The sequence below is a fragment of the Pavona decussata genome, unplaced genomic scaffold (assembly GCF_977016875.1).
Source record: "Pavona decussata unplaced genomic scaffold, jaPavDecu1.1 SCAFFOLD_271, whole genome shotgun sequence".
NCBI lineage: Eukaryota > Metazoa > Cnidaria > Anthozoa > Scleractinia > Agariciidae > Pavona > Pavona decussata.
The window spans coordinates 1-24,121 of record NW_028145673.1 but is presented as its reverse complement, the minus strand read 5'-3'; the positions used below and the strand labels follow the sequence as shown (position 1 = coordinate 24,121).

Genomic DNA, 24,121 nt, shown 5'->3' with positions numbered 1-24,121 from the left:
GTATGCGGTGGTAGTTTCTAGAGCTTCCTGATATCGCAGCTGTTGCCATTTTTAATAATCCTCCTACACTATTACAACTCGCGATAGTTGAACAAGTTGGCGCAATAAGTCATTTTCATGATGGCTTCATTTGACTACAACTACCAGAATTCATTTTGTTTTCCTTTTCAAATTCAAATTTTGTAATCCAAGTGGAGAGCAAAGAACAATAACTCTAATTAGCATGAGCAAACAAAAAACTGAAGGATTTTGGTAGTTGTAGTCAAATGACGCCATAGTGAAAATGTCCTATTTGCAATAAGCCGATGCTTCATGGAATTGTAGCAACACACTCTACCTTCCTAGGATTAAGGGATTAAGCATCATGTTCAATACAAACAGCGAAAGTTCTCAGAAAGGAGTCCAAAAAACGTGCACAACCATTCTCAGACTGGTGGCCAACAGAAAATACAGGAAGTTAATGTCCTGTCGTTACCTGTACCATAAATAGTACGCTTGATCTTTCTATAATTGCCACACTTATGGACTTCTGACATGGTCCGATGGATTTAAAATTCAGCTCTAGCTTATTACACGCTAGGTTATGGGCATTACGACCAATAAGAAACTATTTCCGTTTCTAATTGCACAGTAATCTATATCCCTTTATTAACTCATCTACATCTGCCAACTACACTTAAAAAGCTACATTCATTTATGAAGGACACAAAGTTTAGTTCGTTGTCATCCGCTGTCAAGTTACCGACACGACTGTTGGCCGAGCACTTGTCTTAAGCTAAAAGTCATCCTTTTTGGATCGTTTCAAAGTCATCATTTGCCGAAGGTGAGTCTGATTTACCGCTAGGTGAATGTACCGTTGTCAAAGTGCAAGAATTATCGCTAAAGAATTTTGTCGTCCATAAGAAATCGAAAAAACGTACTCGGCAGATAAAAACAACGTGAAACGGTCAAATCAGAAGTTCTTAGAAGAACAGGAAATGGAAACGCGGTTTCCCCTCATTATGTTCCCATATAAATCAGCTACGTGCCACAAGAAGAACGGTGTGGAATTATCGCGCAATAGACCAGACAATTTGGGCATGTGTGTAGTTCTAGGTAACGAGTTTCCGTTGCCGTTGCCGTCGTAGTTGCGTAAAGTCCCTAATGATGAGTCGCAACGTGAAGAATTTGTAAAGTCGAAATTAATCGTTGTTTTAAAGGTGATGTATGCAGTGGTAGTTTCTAGAGCTTTCTGATATCGCAGCTGTTGCCAAATTTTAATAATCCTCCTATCATATCGTGAGTAGTGATACTTTTACAACTTACAATTGAACAAGTTGGCGCAGTTTGCAATAAGCCGATGCTTCACGGAATTGTAGCAACACACTATACCTTCTTATTGATCATGTTCAATACAAACGGCGAACTTTTTCAGAATGGAGTCTGGAAATAGTGCACAGCAATTCTCGTGGAAAACAGAAAATACAGGAAGTTATTAAATGCCCCGTTGTTACTATACCAAAAATAGTACGCTTGATCTTTCTATAATTGGCCACACTTATGGACTTCTCACATGGTCCGATAGATTTAAAATTCAGCTCTAGCTTATTGCACACTAAGTTATGGTCATTACGACCAATAAGAAACAATTTCCGTTTCTAATTGCACAATAATCTATATCCGTCTATTAACCCATCTACACCTGTCAACTACACTTTACAAGCTACGCTCACTTAATATGAAGGATACAAAGTTTAGTTCGTTGTCATCCACTGTCAAGTTACCGACACGACTGTTGGCCGAGCAGCTGTCTTAAGCTAAAAATCATCCTTTTTGGATCGTTGCAAAGTCATCATTTGCCGAAGATGACTGTGATTTACCAGTAGATGAATGTACTGTTGCCAAAGTGCCTGAAACATCGCTAAAGAATTTTGTCGTCCATTAGAAATCAAAAATACTAATTTAAATGACAGGAACAATATAAGTTTCTTAGAGACAATACTGAGTTGTTACTTTTAATACAGAAAACATTTTTTCGGCATTTTTTAATGTTTAGTTTTAAACGTTGTGTTTTTTTTTCCTCGGTAGGTTTCCGTTGTAAAAAAAAAAAAAATTGGCAAAACAGTCGTGTCAGGATTAAACAGCACGTTTCCTTAACCGGTATTTATATTATCACAACTCTGGCTATGAAGAAGTTTTGGAGAACTTTAGCTGCAGATATATGATTGAATGTGTTTGATTATTAAGGCTAAAAAACTGGAACTATATTCGACTTTTCCTCAAGTATTTTAATAGTTTGAGTACCTCCCTTTTTTTTTTTTAGACATTTCCAGCGGCGTCACTTAAAAGACCAATCATATATATTCATGTAGTTTGCTGTTCATTCCATATCAGATTTTTCTCGACAAATGTGAATAATAAAAGCCTAAACCTTTGCTATTTCTTGCTGTTTTACTATCTTCTGGTTCTAAAGTAGAAGCGATCGACTTTCAAGATTTATTCGTATTTGAAGTTAGTCTGCGTTGCAAGCTATTCCGTGAGTGGTCTTCTAAGTTTTGGCGTTTTAACTTCTCGTGTAAATTGGGATGGCAATGAAAAATTGGAGGATTCGACCGTGAGTGAAAAAAAAAAAAAAAAAACGAAACATGCAGGAAAACCCACGCGAACGCTTAAATTTGAACGCGAGCTAGTTGAAACTGAGCTACCGTGAACAACATGCATCAGTGTGTCAGAACAACTGTGCATGTCATCATTAATTAGCCCAAAATACTAATTGTGAGTAGAAGTCTTACGTACACAACTCATGTAAGCTAAAGTGACAGGCTTGACTCATCGTGGATTTCATTTTGCCCTGTTTCTTTGCTTCGGTACCCGATTTTGAAAGAAGCTCTGAACGCCGGCTACTCAGACACAAAGGTAACGACAATGGACGCCAAAACCAAAGCAAAAGAAAAGATTAAATGAGCAAAGCAGTGGCTCTGCCCGTACGTTAAAAAATTGTACTGCATTTCTAGTTGACGTCCTGGCAGTTTAAAACAATGTGAAATGATCAAATTAAAAGTTCTTACAAGAACATGAACTCCAACGCGGTTTCTACTAATTATGTTCCCATATAATTCGGCTACATGGTACAAGAATCACACAATAGACCAGACAATGTGGGTATGTATTTTTAGGTGACGCACAGACTGCAGCTCATAAGAGCACTCCACGGTGCGTGTACATCATCAAAACTAACAACCCGCCAGGCGACTAAGGCATTCAGTACAGTGTGACACTCAAAAAACATTTGGAAATGGCATGAAACCAGACTGTGATCTGTAACCTCAGATTTGTTCATCCATTTTGCCGTTTAAAACGTGTAAAACAGAATTAAGATTTATCAGTAGACCCACAAATGCACGCCAGAGGAAAATCCGTTGTTTAGAGGTACGAGGTAGCTTACTGTAGAATTTTTCTTGTGTCAAACTGATTGTTGCCGTACCGTACATGAATACATCTTCTAGTCATTCTCACATTCAAACGTCCATTGAATCGTCAAGATACCAATTCCTCACCTGACATTTATTCCAGAGTCGGTATAAAGGCTTTTCTTTTGCGTTAATCAAAGTTTCTTTAACTGTAATCAAATCTGAATATGAAGCATAATTTACCTTATATTTAACAATTAGATTATGAGCTCGAAATTTCTATCGCGTGATAGTTGATGAGGGCGAAGCCCGAATCAACTATCACGCATAGAAATTGAGAGCGAATAATCTAATTGTTTTAGTATAAATCTACTAGTCGTTCAAAACTTGACAACAAGACAGGTTCACGTGTTTACTGAATTGTAATATAAATATGTCACACCATGCGCGGATAATTGACAACTGCGCGACATTGCATTGGTTTCTGTGTGTGCGCCTTTGCATTTCATTCAAGATTTTATAAACTGTCATGCGCTCGAAACTGAAACGAGGAGCGGAGTTTTTATTGTAAAATGACAAGCAAAGATAATCTGATATGCTGACATAAATGTTCTCTTTGGAAACCACCTTTTTAATCTACAAAACGTAAATGAGTAGAAAGTTATGGAAAGTTGAAAGTTGAACACAGTTTAGCGAAAAAAGTTGTTGTTTACAATGGAGACCGTGCAACCATGGAAGCTGAACGACTGTGGAAGATGGGCGTTTGACTGCTGATAACTGACTTGGGATTCAACGGCAGAAGAAGAGCTGGATGGTTTATTCTCGTTCTGAATTTGGAGCAGAACATTGGAGCGATTCTGAATAGCTAGTGGCTGGTGTGACGGCTCTTCTCCGGATACGAATCCACTCAAAATGTTTGACATGTTCTTCCTTCTGGTGGAAGGATGCCCTTGCGTTGTACGATTCAATCGAGCTGTCTGATTTGTGGCCTGTCACTGCCTTGATGTGTCTTGCCTCAACATTGCTATCTGACAACACGGTCACTGCTGTAGCTCTCACACAGTGGTTGGTGAGATGTGGAGTAATTCCAGCTGCCTTACTCATGGTTTTCATCATATTGGCGAGTGTGGATTCACCGACTGGTGAATTACAATACCACACGGTTTCATTCTCAGGATTGAATTTCCCTGACAGTTCCCTCGGTCGCTGGAACAGGCAATCTTAATGAAATTCTCAATTGTTTTTACTGGGCAGCGACTGGAATTGATTGCTTCAAACATCTTTCCGTCGGATTCGTCCGTAGAATCGTCGAGTCCCCCTTGGTGGTTTTTGGTGGACATCAGAGCATCCCTTCGGAACTCATAGTACCGTCTTCCTTTGGGTGTAGACTGCAAAACCAGCATCTCTTTGGTAAGTTTTCGTGGATTTTCTCGTCCTCGTTTTCCAAAATAAAGGGTCAAGTAAAACCAAGCCGTTCGCAGTAATTGCGAGGGATCTTTTGTGTTGGCGTCGCCAAGCTGACCGCTTGCGAACAATTCTCGCATTTGTTCGCTGGTTATTGGGTTTTTATGCACCACAGGACCTACTTTCCCTTCTTTCATTACGTTTTTGCAAATAGCGTTGAGTGTTTGGTTGGCCTTTGCAAATTCGGAATCACCGATAATTGACCAGGGCTTGTTGTGAGGCGGCTGCTTTAAATGCCGGTCAATGGCAGCGCGAATCGCTCGCAAGGAAGAAACTTTAAATTCGCTTCCATTTTTTTGCCTTACTGATGCATAAAAAACTTGCAAACATTTGTTCAGCTCTTCTTTTGACTGCTCTTCGATAGGTACGGTGAATTTCTGTTGGCTTGCGAACCACTCTAAAATTTATTTTGCAAAAAAATGTGTCAGTATAAGACGCAACTTTGAATGTTTTCAAAATTATAAAATTGCCAACTTTTAAAAGCGAAATGAAGGATAAAATTATTTAACTCTTGTTTCAACTCCTTTTCTTACCGTGAAAAATCTTCATTCCATATTTGGTTGCAATTTTTGTTTTTTCTGGAATTGCCTCGACTAGTAAATTATCCAAATCCTCTTTACAGACACTTCGAAAACGCGAAGACGCGGACGCCATTTTGTTGACGATCGCACAGTTTTAAGCTACTCACTCTACTCGCTATCTATCACAGAATAGATAGTGAGTAGCGTAGCCAGTAAGAGAGCAGCATTCGTGATAGAACGCTAGCAGATTTATACTAATGTAGAATAGAATGTAAATAGAATAAATTCACCGGCATTGTTTCCATTGATTGAGGGTGTATCTGCTCTCAAAAGCTGAAATCGATAAAAAGTTTGTCAAAGTAAAAGTAGATTTTACTTTGAATAGATTCCGGTCAAAACTGCTAAGCCTTGTCTTAAATAAGCCTTCTAATTTGTGTTGGGCAAGCACAATTCACCAATAAATCTGTTGCTATTTACTATCAATTAAGATATGTCAATATCCTGTAGGCACTATAAAGACAACATCTGATACTTTGTGGCGAATAATTTCCTGCACGAATTTCCAGATTTAAGCCTCACATTTTTCCGATGTCTTTTACTTATAAACAGAATTAAAATTTACCCCACAAAAGTTTGCTCAAGACGCGTCTTCGACTTAATGAAAGCATTGTCAATTGTATAGGTCATTGACGTATAAACAAGGAGGACAAAAAGTTTCCCAAAATGTCTGGTACATGTCAACAAAAACAGAGGCTGATCAGTCTCCTTGTGATTAAATTGGTGTTCTTTGCCACGCGGGTAGTTACCCAATCCCCAGTTCTTTATTGTTAATATCCTCATGCTCCACATCATTATTATCATTATCATCATCATCATCATCATCATCATCATCATTACCAGAAGCTTAAAGAGAATCATGCCGAGATCTAACCGTGACTCGATCCCTGTCTCAAGTAGTTGCAATGCCTGGCTTAAGACTTTTACGAGAAAAACGGCTTATTCGAGCGACAGTTGTCATTATATATGTATTACGTCATCCGTTATCACGTCTTATTCTAGACATTTGAGGACTGTTGTAATCCGAGGCGGAACATCACATTTGAACACCACAAATTCTTCACTTGTGTTCAGGAACCGACTGAGAGCATCGACCAGGATGTCACTGAGTTCCGTACGAAAGCGAGCACGTGCGAATTTGGTGAGTTGTGTGAGAGCTTAATTCGCGACAGAATCGTTTGTGGGATATCCTGCAACACCTTGCGAGAAAAGTTATTGCAAGAAACCGAATTAAGTCTTCAGAAAGCCATTGATGTGTGCAGAGCGTCGGAATTTTTAAAACGCCAAACGAAATCGATAACCGAAGAATCCAAGAGTGTTGATTATGTAAACAAGAATGCCACACCAGAACGTAAATTCCCGCCAAAAGAGAAAAAGGAGAAGGATCGCCAGAAGAAGACGAGCAGCGGACCACCAAACAAATACGAAAGATGTGGAACAGTTCATGCACCGAGAAAATGCCCAGCTTTTGGAAAAATCTGTCAAGAATGCAAGAATCGAAACCACCTTGCATCTCAGTGTCTTTCCAAGAATGTTCATTTCGTGGAAAGTGATCAAGCCGCTCAACCTGTGGTCGAAGACGAGCAATTACAAAAAATTGTTTATCGGCCAAATCCAGAAAGATGACCATGAGCAAGAATGGAAAGCATCTCTTCAAGTGAACAACAACCTGGTAGAATTTAAATTGGATACACTGTAGCACAAGCAAATATAATATCCCATCTGATGTATTCAAATCGCTCAAGGGAACGCCGCAACTGAAGACAACTAAAGCAAAACTCACTGACTTCAATGGATCCGAGACACCAGTGGTAGGAGTGGCAAGGATGATTTGAAAGTACAAAGACAAACAGATTGACTCTGATTTCTTTGTTGTTTAGGCTGAGGGTCAACCCCCTCCCCTCTCTACTCGGTTTAAGAACATGTCAGGAACTGAACTTAATCAAGTTCGTCAGAACTGTCAGGACACAACTGATGTCAATGCTGAGAGTTCTATCCTTAATCAATTTAACGACCTGTTTGAAAGCCTTGGAGAGCTTGAAGGGGAACATCATATTGAAATTAACCCAGAGGTTAAGCCTGTAGTTCACGCTTCAAGAAACGTTCCATTCACCCTTCTACCCAGCAAATAAGATGCCAAGGATGGCTTCTGGCACGTAAAGCTAGACCACCCAAGTTCTCTTCTCACAACGTTCAACACGCCATTTGGACGTTTCAAGTTTAATCGCTTACCATTTGGCCTGAATTCCTCAAATGAAGTATTCCAGAAGAAAATGCAATTTGCCTTTGAAGGGTTTAAAGGAGCAGACGTTATCTATGATGATCTTCTTTTATGGGGAAAAGAAGAGAGCCATGATGGAGCACTCAGAGATGTTCTTGAGAGAGCCCGAGAGAAAGGTGTTAAGCTAAAGAAACAGAAGTGCGAAATCAAGATTCTCGAGGTTGTGTACATTGGTGACAAGATTACCAAAGATGGAATCAAACCTGATGAATCGAAGATTGAAGCAATCCTCAACTTGCCATCACCACAAAACAAGAAGGATGTAGAACGCCTGCTAAGCATGCTGACCTACCTAAGCAAGCTCATCCCGAATATGAGCACCTTAATTGTGCCACTTAGAGTCCTTCTTAAGCAAGAAGTGCAATGACACTGGAGGGAGCAGCAAGAAAAAGCTCTTAATGAAGTTAAGAAGGTCCTTACTTCAAAAGCATTATGCGCTACTATTATGTGAACAAGCCTGTAAAGCTCTCAGTGGATGCATCTCAATCAGGGCTTGGAGCTGTTGTACTTTAGGATAACCAGCCCGTGGCATATGCATCGAAATCCCTGACTGATTGCCAGAAAGGTTATGCGCAGATCGAGAAAGAAACACTGGCGATAGTATTTGGATGTGAAAGCTTCCACCAGTACCTATATGGCAAAGAAAAAGAAGTAGAATCTGATCAAGAGCGACTAGAAGCAATCTTTGCCAAGTCAATTGCTAAAGCACCACCCAGAATTCAACGTTTCCTGCTTCGACTGCAGCACTACCACCTAAAGGTGAAATACGTCCAAGAAAAACAAATGTTCATTGCTGATGCACTATCCAGAGCACACCTGGAGACCACTTGCACCAATCAAGGGATACCTGATGCTGAAACTGAGACGCAAGTCCATCTCCTTGTAGCCAGCCTGCCAATTTCAGAGAAAAAATTGAAAGAGCTTCAAGAAGCAACGGCAGCAGATCCAACTCTCCAGACAGTCGCGCAGCTGACCAAACAAGGATGGCCTGACCACAAGAGTAAAGTGCTTGCTGACGCAAAACCATACTGGAGTTTCAAGGAAGAAATCCATGAAGCTGATGGGATAAAATCACAAGGTGATTGTTCCAGAACTACTGAGACCTGAAATGCTTGAAAGAATTCACGAAAGCCCCCTAGGAATTGAAAAGAACAAGCGAAGAGCCGTGACATCCTGTACTGGCCAAACATGAATGAACAGATATCGGATCTAATTGCAAATTGCAGTTCATGCCTAAAACAGAGAAAGAACAATTAATGTGAAAACGCTACTGATCCAGCATGATGTCCCAGATAGGGCTTGAAAAAAGATCGCCTGTGATCTTTTTACCCTTGGAGGCAAAGACTGTCTTCTGACTGTAGATTATTATTCAAAGTGGGTAGAGATTGGCTTGATGTGTGAAAGCACAATGAGTTCCCAAGTTATCACCCAACTTAAATCCACCTTTTCACTCTATGGTATACCCAATGAAGTCATTTCAGACAATGGTCCTAGGCTTTCCAACGGGAGATTCAAACAGTTTGCAGAATCATGGGAATTTAAGCACACAACTACAAGCCCCAAGCACCCACAAGCTAATGGACAAGTAGAAAAAGACATCGGAACAACCAAATCTGTACTGGATAAAGCTTATGAAGATGGTACTGAATCCATACATTGCCTTGCTGGAATGCAGAAACACTACGATAACCGGCCAGAGCTATTCTCCAGCTCAAGTTCTCCTTAACAGAAGGCTGAAAACCACTCTTCCAACTACTGCACAGTTACTTGATGCAAGAATTACAGCAGATGCTAAGTCCCAGCTCCATGCTCAACCGAAAACACAGAAGCTGTATTTTGACAGAGGAGCCAAGTTACTACCTCATGTCAAAACTGGTGACACTGTTCAACTGAAAACAAAGAATGGCTGGAAGTCTGCTACAGTTACAAGACTTGCCCACGCCCCTCATTCAGTAATTGTAACCAGCAATGGAACTCTCTACAGGTGAAACAGGAGAGACCTCATCAAGACCCCGGATGTTAACAAAGGCACCACCACGAGTCCAATAAGTCACAGGGGGATCACCAAGAGCCAAAAAGTGACATCATCAAGACCAATGATATTATCCGAACTAGATCTGGCCGAACTGTCCGACCACCCAGACTAAATGACTTTGTATATTACTATTTGATTAAGGACCGTTAATCATTAACACGTTGCTAGGCCGAGTTGTCATTGTCGGCTGAAAACATTATCTGTGTAATGGCCTTTGACAAAGGTCTTGGACATTGAACAGTGGACATTGTTGACATTTAGATTGCATGTTTATTACTCCTCACATTAGAGAGGAGATGTCATGATATATGTATTACGTCATCCGTTATCACGTGGTCTTTTTTTAAACATGGCAACAGTGGCTCAAAATTGAGCCGATAGAAAGTTTTTATCATCCTTAACACTTTCAAGCACAATAAGCTGCCTTATGATATAAGACACGTGATCGTTTACCTGTAAAAAAAAAAGGTAAAAAAAAAGTGTATTGGTGTATATAAGGGTATACGCCGAGTTGGCTTCGGTTTTAAGAGAAAACACAAGACAAAACCGTTATTAATGCACATTAAACATAACCGAAAAGACCGTCCATGGTTCCCTGAAAATAATTTAGGGAGCAAAAGGTCATTTCTCATTTATCCTTTGATTGTTTATTACTCCAATTTGAGGCCGTGGTAAAGAATTCTTCTGAACGACCGCTTTAAAGTACCTTGCGCACAGACTACATCTTAGAAGACCACTCCACGCTGCATGTACATCAACAAAACATAATACAATATAATAAGCGGAATGTTTAATATTAATTCGCTCTTCTGAGCTGATTTTCCAAAAGGTGGTCACAAAGTGAAAGGAGCCACATCTAGCAGTTACCCCTCCCCTGACACCCACCGCTGTCACCGCTGGCTGTACTGCTGCTTCAGCTACCCCAGAATACACTGGACTTTGAGAGGCTGCCTGGGATTAATCTGTCACCCAAAAGAAACCGACATGATCTTTAAAGACCACAAAAAGAAGTCTCTTTGACTGGAGAATGGCTAAAAAAATTCAGTCGGGACAACATAACCAGCCAATTTATCCCTACCCCTACCCCTCTCCAGCTTTAGACTCCTAACTCCTCTAATATCATTGGTCCTCAAGGCCAGTCCCTGGCCAGTTTTCTGGCATAGCAGGTGACGCGATCCCTCCCCCCACCCCCCTCAAGTTTAATCCGGCGCAAGGCGTTGATGTTTCTTGGCTGTTTTCAGCTCAAAGGCAGAGAGCTCTTAAATTAATTGGAATTCTTTTCTTCACTCAGGTTCTCATATCAGAGATGACAGACCTCCTTAACATAACCGAGAATGTCACCTATGTTACTAGAGCAAACGGTAATGGCTCCATTCTTGTTTCTTTTTTTTTTTTTTAACTAGAATAATCTGTTTTACTAATATTACAAAGTAAGTATTGCGTAATATATCAAGAAGTGTAGTGTTGTGTACCTTTTTTATCTTTCAAGTCTCTGTTTGTTGGCCGTTCCATTTTTTTTTTTTTTTAATGGTTTGCTTGTTTTCCTTTCAATGTTTTTTTTTTTAGTACCTTACTGAAAATCGTCTGTGATAAGCGTGGCTTCTACCTTAGATACTAAATTATAGTTATTTGATCTATTTTTTGTTAGGGAAAAACACCACGCACACTGTCGCACCATCTCTATCCAGCGGCGTTTCAACAAATTTCATTATTGGCATGACGGCAGCATATGTAGTGATCTTTCTGGTTGCTGTCTTTGGCAATTCCTTTGCTTTGTTTGTAGTATTAAAGAAATCTTCGTCTAAGAGCGCAACAAACCTCTTCATCGCCAACATGGCCGTTGCAGATCTCCTTTTAACATTCACAATAATGCCATTATCTATTGTCTACTTTTACCGTGGTAATCTGTGGTTTGGAGGAGCGTTGGGTACCGTCACATGTAAAGCCTTGTTCTATGCCATCCCGATTTCCATTGCAGCGACTGTCTTTACGATGATGTTTATTTCATTTGATAGATTTTACGCCATCTTCTATCCCTTGAGAGAGAAGTTGTTCCGAAAACCAAAAATCTTGTCAGCAATCATTTGGGTCTTATCCATTGTGCTAATGACCCCATATGTTTTCTTACAACAAGTGTCATATAATCAGATTGCCGACGCGTATTTTTGTACGCCGGTGTGGCCGTGGGAAGATCCAAATGACCCCACTTACGAGAAAACGTATCGCGTGTTGAAAACTTTCCATATCGTTCTTTTCATCACGCTGTACGTCTTGCCCCTTTGTGTAACGGGTGCCAATTACTTCTTAATTTGTCGTAAATTGTGGTTGCGTCAAATTCCAGGAAACGTGTCAGATAGCAACCGGGCCAATGCTGAGAAGTCCAAGCGCAAGGTGGTGCGCTTGTTGGTGACCGTGTGTGTGGTGTTTGCACTGTGCTGGTTTCCAATATACGTCAATCACTACTTTTGGTACGTGAGGCCTGATCAAATACACTTATTACCGAAGGAAGTGGAGGTGATTTTTACTTGGTTAGCCCATGCCAACAGTGCCACCAACCCCTGCCTTTATGTCCTACTTAACAGTGAATTTCGCAGAAAAATTGTCGCTACCCTGGTCTGTCACTCTGAGGTCGCGCCCACGCCATTACCACAGCAACCAGTCCCGCTTGTTGTCCAAGGGAGGCCACTGCAACTGGAACAGCATAATCGTCAACACGTGGAGGTTCCTGTTATTGAGTAACCTGGTTGACAGTATTTCTCCTAAGCCAAGAGGGGCAGGTGTGATAATAATAACAATGTGATAAGTCTTTTCCTGTGGACGACGGTCAAATCAAAAGCAAATGTGCAAATACAAACCAACAGAAACTATGTATATTTATGAAAAATCATGTCTTCAATTGATGTAGACAAAAAATTAAGACATGAAAGTATGTTATTGGTGTATTGTAATTTTATTCGAAACTGCTATCAGATTGGACTAACGTGTGGGCTTTTTTTGTCAAAGTAATTAGGTCTGGAAGGCTAATTAATGTAGACACCACACCCGTACAGGCTCCTGTTTATATTGATGTTAGCGCCATGCTTACTGATTACTCCGGGGAAGGAAAATCGAAGCACTAGAACAAAGCAGCACCCTCAGTTGAGCAAATGATGGCGCTTTAGTGGTCATCTAGCTAGGTAACATAATAAGAACTAAATCAATAGGAAGTATCTTATCTGAAGAAAGCACACACATACTATTATCACACTATATTCAATCAAAGTTGTTGGATCCAACTCTTCATCTATTCAGCCTGGGTGGGGATGGGGGGGGGGGGGGGGGGTAGAGGGTATGGGAGAGGAGGGAGCATAAACGACCCACGCCGGACTGTTAATATTCGTAACTTTTTTATAGTATCAGAGCAACCACTATTAAACTACATAACTTTCCCTGTTAAAAATTTAATTGGCAACAGTTTGATTGCTCACGTTATTTCGTCTTAATGACAATGCGATGCTGACAGACCATTTTTTATACTTATTCCATATTCTCGTATTACATTGTGGCACTGTTTTGATTCTAAATTTATTGATTTTGATGGATTTTGAACCTATTTGCATGGTTTTCTGAGGTTTTGGAGAATTATCAAGAAATCCAAGATGGTGGATCCAAGATGGTGACTGAGGAGCTGACAAATGAGTTGATAGGATCAGGATCAGTACCCGAAGGATTATGGTTTTGAACGAGTCGCTTTTTTAAGCTTTAAGAAAGGGAAATTCGGTCAAAAAATTCCATATTAGCTGGTGGTCTTGTCACACGAGGTTGAAGTTTTCATCTGGCAACAAGAGAGATCAAATTATTTCTCGCGCGGTAATTACTACTAAATATATGAAGCTTCAAAAGCACCTTGTATAAAAATAACTTAAGGTGTACAATGATATACATTTAAGTAAAACATTGTCAACAATAAGCCTAAAGATTAAGGTACACAAGGCTTTTCCTCAACTGAAACACGCAGGGTTGAAGTTTTCATCCAACAACAGCTCGATTTGAGAACATATTGGTATTCGCGCGGTAATTACCACTAAATATATGAAGCTTCAAAACCACCTTGTATATAAATAATTTTAGCTGCAGAATGATATACATTTTAATAGTTTGAGTACCTCACCGTATTTTAAACTTGTCCAGTGGAATATCTAATGAGTGCAAACAATTGCTAGGATAGTTTCCTTTACTCTGTCACTGTGGTGTTAACCGATAATTTCATGTAAGAAACTCCTCAAGAAACATCAGTAATAAAAAACTAAACGTATGCTGTTATACGCCTGTTTTACCGCAATTTTGTTCTAAAATATAAGTGGATTTTATTGAGTTCTTCATGTTTAAACTAGATTTCAGTGGTCAACACGTGTTTCACAACAAGAGCAGTCTTTTTTGTTGTTGTTGGTTTTTTTTTTTTTTGTTTTTCAATTACCCTAAGAACATTGTGAGTTGCAATCCTCGGTGTACACCCCACGTTTGCTAATATGACGGACTTTACTAAGCTGTAGGGATCAAGGACATGACAGACGCCTGACCACAGCCCGTTTTCTTTTGTTCATAACGAAATCCAAGGATTTTTATTTTTTACTACTTTTATTATTATTATTATTATTATTATTATTATTATTATTATTATTATTATTATTATTATTGGAACAGTTCCTGTTAATCCGTTAATCATTATTTTAAGCGGCCGTCACGTAGTAGCGTGACGCGCCGCTTCTCATAATACTCTATCCCTATTGTCATTTGCTGTATTGTTAGTGTCAGTCACCCACCCCAGATCTCCAGGTCTCGCCCAGTCACAACATTCGGGAGTTCGAGACCTGGCCATGGCGGAGAGAATTTCTTTTTTTCTATCTAATGCCAGGTAAAACTTTGGCAGACCGATGTTCACTATCCGATAACGTGACCGTAAAATAGATGTATATTCCTCGTACGTTTTTATTTTGGTTAGAAGAGAATCATGAGAAAATACGATGGAGAAGCTAAGCGTTTAAGGCGTTCCGAACTCGATAGTTCGCTGGTTATATATTATTATTATTATTATTATTATTATTATTATTATTATTATTATTATTATTATTATTATTATTATTATTATTATTTGGGGGGGAGGGGGAGAGGGGTGGGACGCAAAAATGTTGTAAATGGGTGTTAAAGCAATGATTAAATAGTACATTTGTACAGATTAAAGTAACCAAAAATCAAGATCTCTTTCGTGCAAGGGATACATGTAACACTCCCGTGTTGAAGGTCTCTGGTTCGAACCCCACATGGGCTAAAGGAAAAAAATCTTAAAACACCCTGAAACAAATTAAAGTAAGTATCGTAGAGAGGACATAAATGAGGCCGTTTATTAAATCTTTATGGCTTTAATTTTTTGATCTTAGTTTGGCTCCTGCACCCCACCCTTGCAGTGAGGACAGGTCGGGATCAACTAAAGATAAGAGTTTCAAGAGCATATGAAACAGAGTAATGATTGTTTTTTTGGGGGGAGGTGGGGGGGCAGTTTTTAAAGCTCCGTTACGTGGCAGATAGTACAACCTCCAATAATAGGTTATCATTTTAAAAAGCCTAAAGAAAATACTACAGGTAGTCCGGGTGGGAGAAGCGTGTGTTTTAATGCGTTTGGTTATGAAACTGTGCAGGAATTGTTGCGTTTAACTTGGCAATAAGTATAACTTGGTTTTCGATACGTTTCGCTATTTATCATTGCAGTTGTTGGATTTTTCATAATACCCTTTTATCGAAAGTTGTAGTAACTCGCTGCCACAATTTTCAAGAGGCTATTGTAGTAGTGACAGGCAAATTGCAGCAAGAGAATGCTCCGCCCAAATATAGATAAAGAACTCACCTCAACGCAGAATCCATGCAAGAGCGGCTTAATCGGCACATTGCTTGCGTCGTGTCGTGTTGTACATGACATCGAGTAGTAGGAGAATTGGAGGTGATGTAGTGTCTTGCCGTTTGAATGGCCCATAAAGGTTATTGCTGTTTGTAATAGAGGGAAGGTAAGAGTGTTTGGGTTTGGCGTCCGATTTTTGCTGAAGTTTTAGTTGTGTGTTCTGCGGGAAGTCCAAAATTGCTTATTTCTTGCTCATTTGCAGATACGAAATATAGGTATTCCAAAACTAAATGGTGTAGAGTGAGTTTTGCTTATTTCGCATATCTCTGGCTTTTTACAAGAATTTCTGTGTCCATTTATACCAGGAACAAATTACGAACTTTGTTCGCCAAATTTTACACTCTTTTCTGGCTGTCAAATTTGGGTCAAATTTACCAGAAAAACTAGGACCTGAGGGGGTGATGGAGAGTGGATCTCATATCTCCAATACCAAAACACTTGAAGAACAAACTTTAGTAAATTCATCCGTAAGTCGACCTTACCTATCTACGATGGTAGTATGGAATAATTTAGCCGACCCCGATCTTTGACCACCTGCCTGGTTTTCTCAGACAATAACTCAGAAGCGACAGAAGAACCAATTTGGGCAGCAGAATACCTGCTGCCTCTGAAATCCCAAGAAATTTGTTCGTTACAGTTATCCAACGGTTTCAAATAAGGGTTTGTATTCAAATAGGATACGATGAAAAGTTATATAAACTAGGAATATTAAAAATAATTAACAGCAAATAAAGCATAACCCCTAAAAATACATTTGAGTTATGCTTATAGGTGCAGTGATACCTTCAAAGGGGACTGTTTTGGGCACGTAGTTTTGCCCATTTTCTGCCAGGCAATGCTTATACTGTATGTATAGCAGCAAAGAAGCACATCTTGGACCGAATCTCGCCGCAGCCACATTTGATTTCAAGCAATTTTAGCAGCATGTAGTTCTGTTGACTCCTTAAGAGGAAAACCTAACTGCCACCGGCCGATAAGTTGTTCAAGCAAAACGTGACTAATTGATTTTTTGAAATTTAAATTTCATAGAAGCTATTACATCGTAAGCATACGGTGGCCCACAAGTGCACTCCGAATTTTAAACGACACTCCCAATTCTTAACCTCACTCCCAATTATTTAAGTTCACTCCGAATTCTAAAAACTCACTCCGAATTCCTAAACCTCACTCCCAATTTCAAACGACACTCCCAATTCTAAACCTCACTCCTAATTTTTTAAGTCCACTCCGAATTCTTAAACCTCACTCCGAATTCTGTTGAGCTAGGATCGTCAGGGACTGGTTTTTCGAAATGTATCACGGGATGTTAGCTACATTTTCAAGATGGCGGCGGCAAACTTGACACCATCACTAAAATGTGAAGTTTGCACAGCAACAGTGACGCTTTACAGCAAATTATGTGCCACCCGTGGTGTGCTGAAGTTGATGAAGAAACACTAGCACCGAAATATTATCTCAACGAAGGATACGAGTACGAGGTTATTCTGTGCTTTTTGCTGAAACACCACGGAATAGAAACGAGCCCGCGAACGCTCAAGAATAGATTCAAGCCACTTGGCCTTCAACGACGGAAACTATTGGATTCAAATGACCAGGTTTGAGAGCTAGAATACAGGAGGATTTAGATGGGCCTGATTATTTATCGGGCTACAGGAGCATGTGGGGTATCTAGAAAACTCAGACCTCAGACCTTAGACCTAGAAAACTCAGACCCCCAATTCTGGAAAACTCAGACTAAGAAAACTCAGACCTCTTTCAAACTAGAAATCTCAGAAGAAAAAAAGGTTGGAAATTGGAATACGTTTTCATTGAGGTGAAATATTATACGCTATATATGTACAGTGTCTGCCTTTTATTATTGCAAGATAACGGGAAAGATAACAACAAAAATTTGCTCCTAATGGGAATAAGAGAATAAATCGACTGATTGGCATTTATAAATATGTAAATATTTTATACTCAAAAATCACGACTCGTGTCAAACTGTCTACAGCGACAATCACCTCACTTAACAAGAAAACTCAGACCCCCCAGTTCTGGAAAACCAGAACTAGAAAACTCAGAACCTCTTCAAATAAACGTGAAGAGAGAATAAAGCAAAAGTAGAAACATGAAACCACTAAAATATATCTCAAGAACTAAATTAAAAATCGTGACTCTTTTGTTTGAAGACAATGAGAACGATAGGGGACAAAAAAATCCCTTCTAGGGGAGGCAGGTCCCGAACGGGAAGCGAACGCGATCGTGCCCGAAATCACGGCCGGTTTTGGCCAGCACGGTGCATGGTATAAAATATTTAAAAAATATTTTACAAATTTACAAATGCCAATCAGTCGATTTATTCTGTCATTCTCATAAAGAGCAAAATAGTGTCATGAGGCGTATAATATTTCACCGCAATCAAAATGTATTCTCATTTCCAACCATGTTTATTTCTTTTTCTGAGATTTCTAGTTTGAAAGGGGTCTGAGTTTTCTAGGTCTGAGTTTTCCAGAATTGAGGGGCCTGAGATTTCTAGGTCTGAGGTCTGAGGTCTGAGTTTTCTAGGTCTGAGTTTTCTAGAGACCCGGAGCATGTGGCGTACTTTGCGCCGTGAGGGTTATCAGGTGTCCAGGCAAGCAGTGGCGACGTGCTAACAAGAAATGGACCCAAATGAGGAACAACACTTATTGCTTGTCAGAAGAAATCGCTAAAGCATCCTAGAGACTCCCATGGTAGTTACCGAATTTCTTAGCTTGTAATATCTACCGGTTGCGAGCTTACCCACAAAACAATGGAGATACATGTCAGCTCTACGAACATAATACTTGTCTTTCAGTCACGAGGCAGCAGAGCTGAAAAAAAAAGAACTGCAAAAGGCCAAACTGTCGAAAGCGAGAGACGCTGTCTCCTTAAGACGAGGATCTATTGCTGGGATTAGACTCTCATATACGTGATAAACGAACATCCTGCAATCTCACTGTAAGCATGACATCACGAGTTACGAAATCCACGGATCCCATGGCTTCATACATAGATAATTAAGCGCTGTCTGGTATCTTGCAGTTAATCCGAGCTGGTAAACCCAAACAATTGCCACAGAACTAGCTTATCTAATGGCATATGAAAAACTCCCTCTAACGGCTCAGAATGATCATTAAGAAAATCTCCATTCAGTATATTTGAGTTTTTCCCTTCGTGATCAAGATTAATATCATTAAGCAGAACTAAACTATAAAGGCTATAAGACCAATCTTTTTGCGAACTGCAGGAGTCGTGCAGGCCCTTTAACATTTTAAAACTCTGATTGTGCATTTCCAGATAGCTCGATTCAATCCGTTGCGACTTTATACGAACAGGGTGAAAATGCTTGGGGTGAGGTGAATTATTTGGAGTGTAAGACAACAAAATTTGGAGTTAAGTTGTAGAATTCGGAGTGAGTTTTTAGAATCCGGAGTGAGGTTGAAGAATTCGGAGTAAGGTTTAAGAATTCGGAGTGAGTTTTTAGAATTCGAAGTGGACTTAAAGAATTAGGAGTGAGGTTTAGAATTGGGAGTGTCGTTTAGAATTCGGAGTACACTTGTGGGCCACCGTATAAGAACGTATATTTATCCACTTTCTTAATCAGTAGTAGCTTTACCTCTTTTTCTTCGAGTTTTAGGGATTTTTCTCTCTTTTGCATTCAAGGGTGAGGACTGACAACAGGTACATGCGTGAAATCTGCCCATTTGCCATTTATGCGCACGCACCTTAATACATTGCCCAAACTCACGGTCATCATTGGTGATATGACAAGGTTGCAGCGATTGGTTCAAATTTAATTCTCAGGCGAAATTATTGATAGATTTTTAAGAATTCTCCTATCGTGAGTTGTTAGAAATACTATTACAGCTCACGATAGGAGGAACAAGTTGAACAAGTTGGCGCAATAAGCCGGTGCTTCATGGTAGCAACACACTCTACCTTCCGGGAATTAAGGGATCAAGCATCATGTTCAATACAACCGGCGAACGTTTTCAGAAAGGAGTCCAAAAATCTGCACAACAATTCTGGTAGCCAACGGAAAATACAGGTAATTAATGTCCCGTAGTTACTTATAACAAAAATAGTACGCTTGATCTTTCTATTATGAGCCACACTTATGGACCTCTGACATGGTACGATAGATTGAAAGTTCGGATTTAGCTTACTGCACACTAGGTTATGGGTATTATACATAAAAAATCTAGCTTTCTCGTCAAGGGTCTAAATTTTAGCTGTTTACTCTACACGTCCTCAAGCGACGTCTCACCCCTAAAAGGGGGAAAGTGAGTTTGATTAGCTAATTTCCATTACTTTCCATAAGTTATTCCAAATGTTTTCTTTTTTCCTTACGGGAAATGACTTGAAAACAGCTCGATTGTTTTTAGCTGATTATGTAAATTGACATTTTTCAATGGAAGTATTGCCGTCAACAATCACTTTTCAAAAGACAGCGTGGGTGGAGTCCGTGGGTCAGTTTGACACGAATTGGCGGGAAAACTGACATGACGAACGAAATCTCGCGAAGGCCCAATCAAAAAGGAACAAACTATTGATTTCCAGCAAGAGAGGACGAAGGTACTTCATCCTCTCCTGTTTCCAGTGGACAAGAAGTGTATGCGGCTGATGATCGTCGGGTGAAATAACTATTTTATTTTGCTAGCTTTTCAAAAAACGCCCGAGCGGCACCAGCCACTTTTCTTCATTTTAAAAGGGAATTTTCCTTTTTCTGAATATGGATGTCAAAAGTTCGTTGCCACGGTAACAAACGACCACATGGCGTTTGCTCAAATATTAAAAAGTAACTTATTCGGGTTCAAAGTCGCCGTGGGAAGAATCCGCACCCCTCCGCCCGGTCTAGATAATGTCTCGATAAGTAAGCAACTTATGTCTGGCGTTATTATGCCATCGGTTCCATATCATAAGGTCGGCCTTTAATTGATGAAAACAAAAAAAATTAAGAATCGATTAAATATTCGTTTCAAAGCAAACAAGCTATTGTTACTACCTGATTAAATATTCTATTTCAATGCAAAGCTATAGGCCATTTTCATTATGACGTCACGCACGCAAAGGCTTGTGGTAGTTGTAGTAAAGTGGACGCGAATTACGCGCTAAAATTAAAATTAACAACAACAACAATGGCTTCTTCTCAAGCGTGTAACAAGAAGAAAAGAATAAATTTAACTGAGAATGATGTCCCTGGGGCTTCCTTTAAAAACAAAGAGCCAGAACTTTATCACAACGATCAATTAAGGCGATGGTTGAAGTGTCGAGGTGCTTCAACAAGCGGAAACCGAAGCCAACTGCTGCAGAGGTAAGCGCTAAATTATAAACATTATAAAAATATTTAATTCGCTCGATGGCGAAAGATATCGCGCCTAAACACCGTCTTTTTTTTCGCATTGCAACTAGAGTAAAGAGTTATCAGAGCTCTGGATTTGACAAGATCGTAGATCCTGATGGAGGAATTAATCTTCGGAGAATACGTCTCGAACGTGAAATGCGAACACAACCAGACGAGCCGCAAAGAATCGAGTGGCCAACAGATGGCTGGACTTTATCGTTGGAACAAATGCCAGAATTCCAACATTGTTATATATTTGCCCATTTAGCCGGAGAAATTGCAAAAGATTCCACCAAATTTAGACGAGGGGCTTTCAAAAGTAAGCGGGAAGGTTACGCATTGTTTAAGGCCGGCCATGTACAAAAAGTAAAGTTCAACGCAACATCACAACAACATGTTTGCTTTTTTGAAAGCAAGGTTAAGGCCTCGATGACTAAAAACAAACTCTACCGAACACGAGTCTCTCTACGAAAAGAAACTGCTGGGGTGAAAAGTGGATACTGTAATTGCAAAGCTGGGGCTACTGGAAGATGTAAGCATGTAGGTGCGCTACTGTATACGATTCTAGATTTTGTAGAAAGTGAGTTAGATCAAATCCCACCTGACACCACATGCACGGAACGACCTCAACAGTGGCACAAACCTCGATCAACAGCCTGCGCTGATAATGAGGCTTTGCTTCTCAGTGATCTACTTGTCATAAAGCACAGTTACGAGGCTGACAAAAAGTATGACAAAAACATTAAAAGGGCACAAAGAAAAGCTGACAAGCAATCGTTTGAAGCAGCACCATCTTTTTCAAGAAATGTTACTAAAACCCAAATTGAGCGTTTGTGTAAAGACCTGGAGACGACTAGGGGTAAGAGGCCCATGATTATCGACCTTCTGAAAGGAAATAATTACCAGCCCAACATTACTGAGGACATGAAGGCGAAAGAAGCTAGAACGCACGTACGTATGGACCACGATTATTGCCCCTCTGGAAAGAGAAAGTATCCTGTGGAGGATGAAGTAACGGCAGATTCCGGATTTCAATTTCCCGAGAAAAAACTTAGGGATGACACTTATACCCCTCTGGATTTTAATTTTGGGCGTGATTTCTGCTTGTCCCACTGTGAAACGATTCAGGAAGAGGAACCTCCGTGCAAAACTGTCCAGCAAGAAGTTACTGACAGCTTTTCTGAGCTTGGAATTGAAAATGAGCCAAAGGAAAGTGAACAAGGTATCCCTTTGGTAGAAACTCTCGACATTGAAAAAACACATTCTTGCAAGTAAAGGCATTCAAGATTCGTGTTCTGACGACTATGACCCTAATTGTGAACAATTTAAAGGCATTTGTAGTTCTTATATGGCATCCTTGAGTATAACTGACAAGGAAATTTCAGAAATAGAAAAGCAAACAAGGGGTCAAACCAACAATGAAAAGTGGTTTCAGTACAGAAGTGGAAGGGTAACAGCTTCTAAATTTGGTGAAATTCAGAACAGGAGGCCATCAACAGCCCCTGATAGACTAACCCGTGACATTTTTCAGTACAAAACTAGGTCTGCTGTACCTGTGCAATGTGCTGAGGGTCTGAGGCTTGAACCCTTAATAAGGGAAAAATATGTTGCCAAGCAACAAGCAGCAGGACACACTGGACTATTTGTTGAAGAAAGAGGACTTTTTATAGATAAAACTGCACCACTCCTTGCCGCAAGTATTGATGGGGAAGTCAATGATCCCACTGCAAGACATGGTGCCATTGGAAATTTGGAAATGAAATACATCCAATTCCCCAGTAAAATTCCACAGCCTGATGGCAGAAAAGAGTTGCTACATATTATTGCTGAGAACAAAAAGAATTCCTGCCTTGAAATTACTAACACTGGATTGAAGCTAAAGACTCGACATCACTATTATGCACAAATACAAGGTGGCATGGGCATTTGTGGCAGGCAATGGTGTGACTTGGCTGTCTACACCTACTGTGGTAACATTGAAGACTTGCATGTAGAGAGAATATACTTTGATCCAATTTATTGGAATGCTTTGAAACAAAAGCTTTTAGATTTCTGTTTATTTGCCATTGTACCAGAAATATTAACAAGTAGAATTAAGAATGGAAAACACTTGTATCCAACATTGTTTTCCTATAAGTAGGATTTCTCTTCCCCAAACTTCCAAGTGAAAAAGTGAAAAACAGTGTTCTAAACAAAGCAGATAAATTGATCCCTCTTTTCTAAAAATTCTGTAAATGTCAATGAGCATTCCTACTATATACATGTAGTGATACACATATTTCTATCTACCAAGCTTAAGCTCATCAAATTATGTCATCTTATTAGTACCACTTTACAGTTGTGTCCTAAGGGACCTGGAGTTAAAGGAAGTGAGGCTGGAGTGATCTTGTTGTGAAAACAAAAACCATTGTGCTTTTACATGTAAATCAGGACTCGTTAGCATAATAACAATGCAACTTACATACGAAGAAGCAAAGACTTAGAAAAACATTTGACTATAAAAAATTGCGATAAAACGTTTCGTAAAAACATTATAAAAAGGTTAAAAAACACGACGTTTCGATGTACATTACATCATTATCAAGTGAAATTAAAAATGCAAGATTGCGGCTATAAATACAAAAATGGACAATAGATATTAATTAAAATAGTAGCATTGAAAAATGCTACCGGTTAAACAAAAAGTTTCGCACGTATAGAGTCCGTTTGAGTGTTCAAGCAAGGCTTAAGTTTCTTGATGTACAGCATTTCAAATACCAAACAATCAAATTTGCTCTGACACTTTCTCAAGATGTTAAAATGGCCCTGATTCAATAGGTGTTTGCTCCCGTGAGCTTCAAGAAAATGTTTGCCAATTGCCGAGTTCTTGTGCTCAGCAACGCGTTGAAAAAGGTGTCTGGCTGTATAGCCGACATAATCTGCATCGCACAGATCACATGCAAAATAGTAAACAACGCATTGCTGATTCACGATCGACGGCTTAACTTCCCTAGGCTTAAGATCATGTTCTAATTTCCTACTAACAAAAACTGGCTGCAATATGGGGCCAATCTTATTACTTAGGTCGTTAAATTGCCTGCGAACCGCATTGGCAG

General features: G+C 39.7%; 2 protein-coding genes and 2 pseudogenes across 3 annotated transcripts; 3 read left to right on the top strand and 1 right to left on the bottom strand.

The window, feature by feature from the left end:
• Window positions 1-743: 743 nt before the first annotated feature.
• On the top strand, window positions 744-13,023 carry LOC146455697 (neuropeptide FF receptor 1-like). The gene is made up of 3 exons (XM_085093952.1): window positions 744-823; window positions 11,039-11,108; window positions 11,396-13,023. The coding sequence occupies exons 2-3, from the start codon at window positions 11,054-11,056 to the stop codon at window positions 12,484-12,486; spliced, it is 1,146 nt and encodes a 381-aa protein (XP_084950078.1). The 5' UTR covers window positions 744-823; window positions 11,039-11,053; the 3' UTR covers window positions 12,487-13,023.
• On the bottom strand, window positions 3,640-5,402 carry LOC146455699 (uncharacterized protein KIAA1958-like; annotated as a pseudogene).
• On the top strand, window positions 6,098-7,057 carry LOC146455698 (uncharacterized). Its single transcript, XM_085093951.1, has 2 exons — window positions 6,098-6,172; window positions 6,434-7,057. The coding sequence occupies exons 1-2, from the start codon at window positions 6,098-6,100 to the stop codon at window positions 7,055-7,057; spliced, it is 699 nt and encodes a 232-aa protein (XP_084950077.1).
• A 7,797-nt stretch (window positions 13,024-20,820) lies between the features above and the next one.
• Window positions 20,821-24,113, top strand: LOC146455696 (uncharacterized; annotated as a pseudogene). The gene is made up of 2 exons (XR_014858970.1): window positions 20,821-20,996; window positions 21,095-24,113. The product of XR_014858970.1 is annotated as an uncharacterized LOC146455696 (transcript).
• Window positions 24,114-24,121: the final 8 nt, after the last annotated feature.

Excerpts from the sequence above, each read along its gene's own strand:
- LOC146455697 (XM_085093952.1), top strand. The coding sequence starts at position 11,054 with ATGACAGACCTCCTTAACATAACCGAGAATGTCACCTATGTTACTAGA. Across the intron at positions 11,109-11,395 it reads CTATGTTACTAGAGCAAACG|GGAAAAACACCACGCACACT; the intron begins GTAATGGCTCCA and ends ATTTTTTGTTAG.
- LOC146455698 (XM_085093951.1), top strand. The coding sequence starts at position 6,098 with ATGTCTGGTACATGTCAACAAAAACAGAGGCTGATCAGTCTCCTTGTG. Across the intron at positions 6,173-6,433 it reads TGGTGTTCTTTGCCACGCGG|ACATTTGAGGACTGTTGTAA; the intron begins GTAGTTACCCAA and ends GTCTTATTCTAG.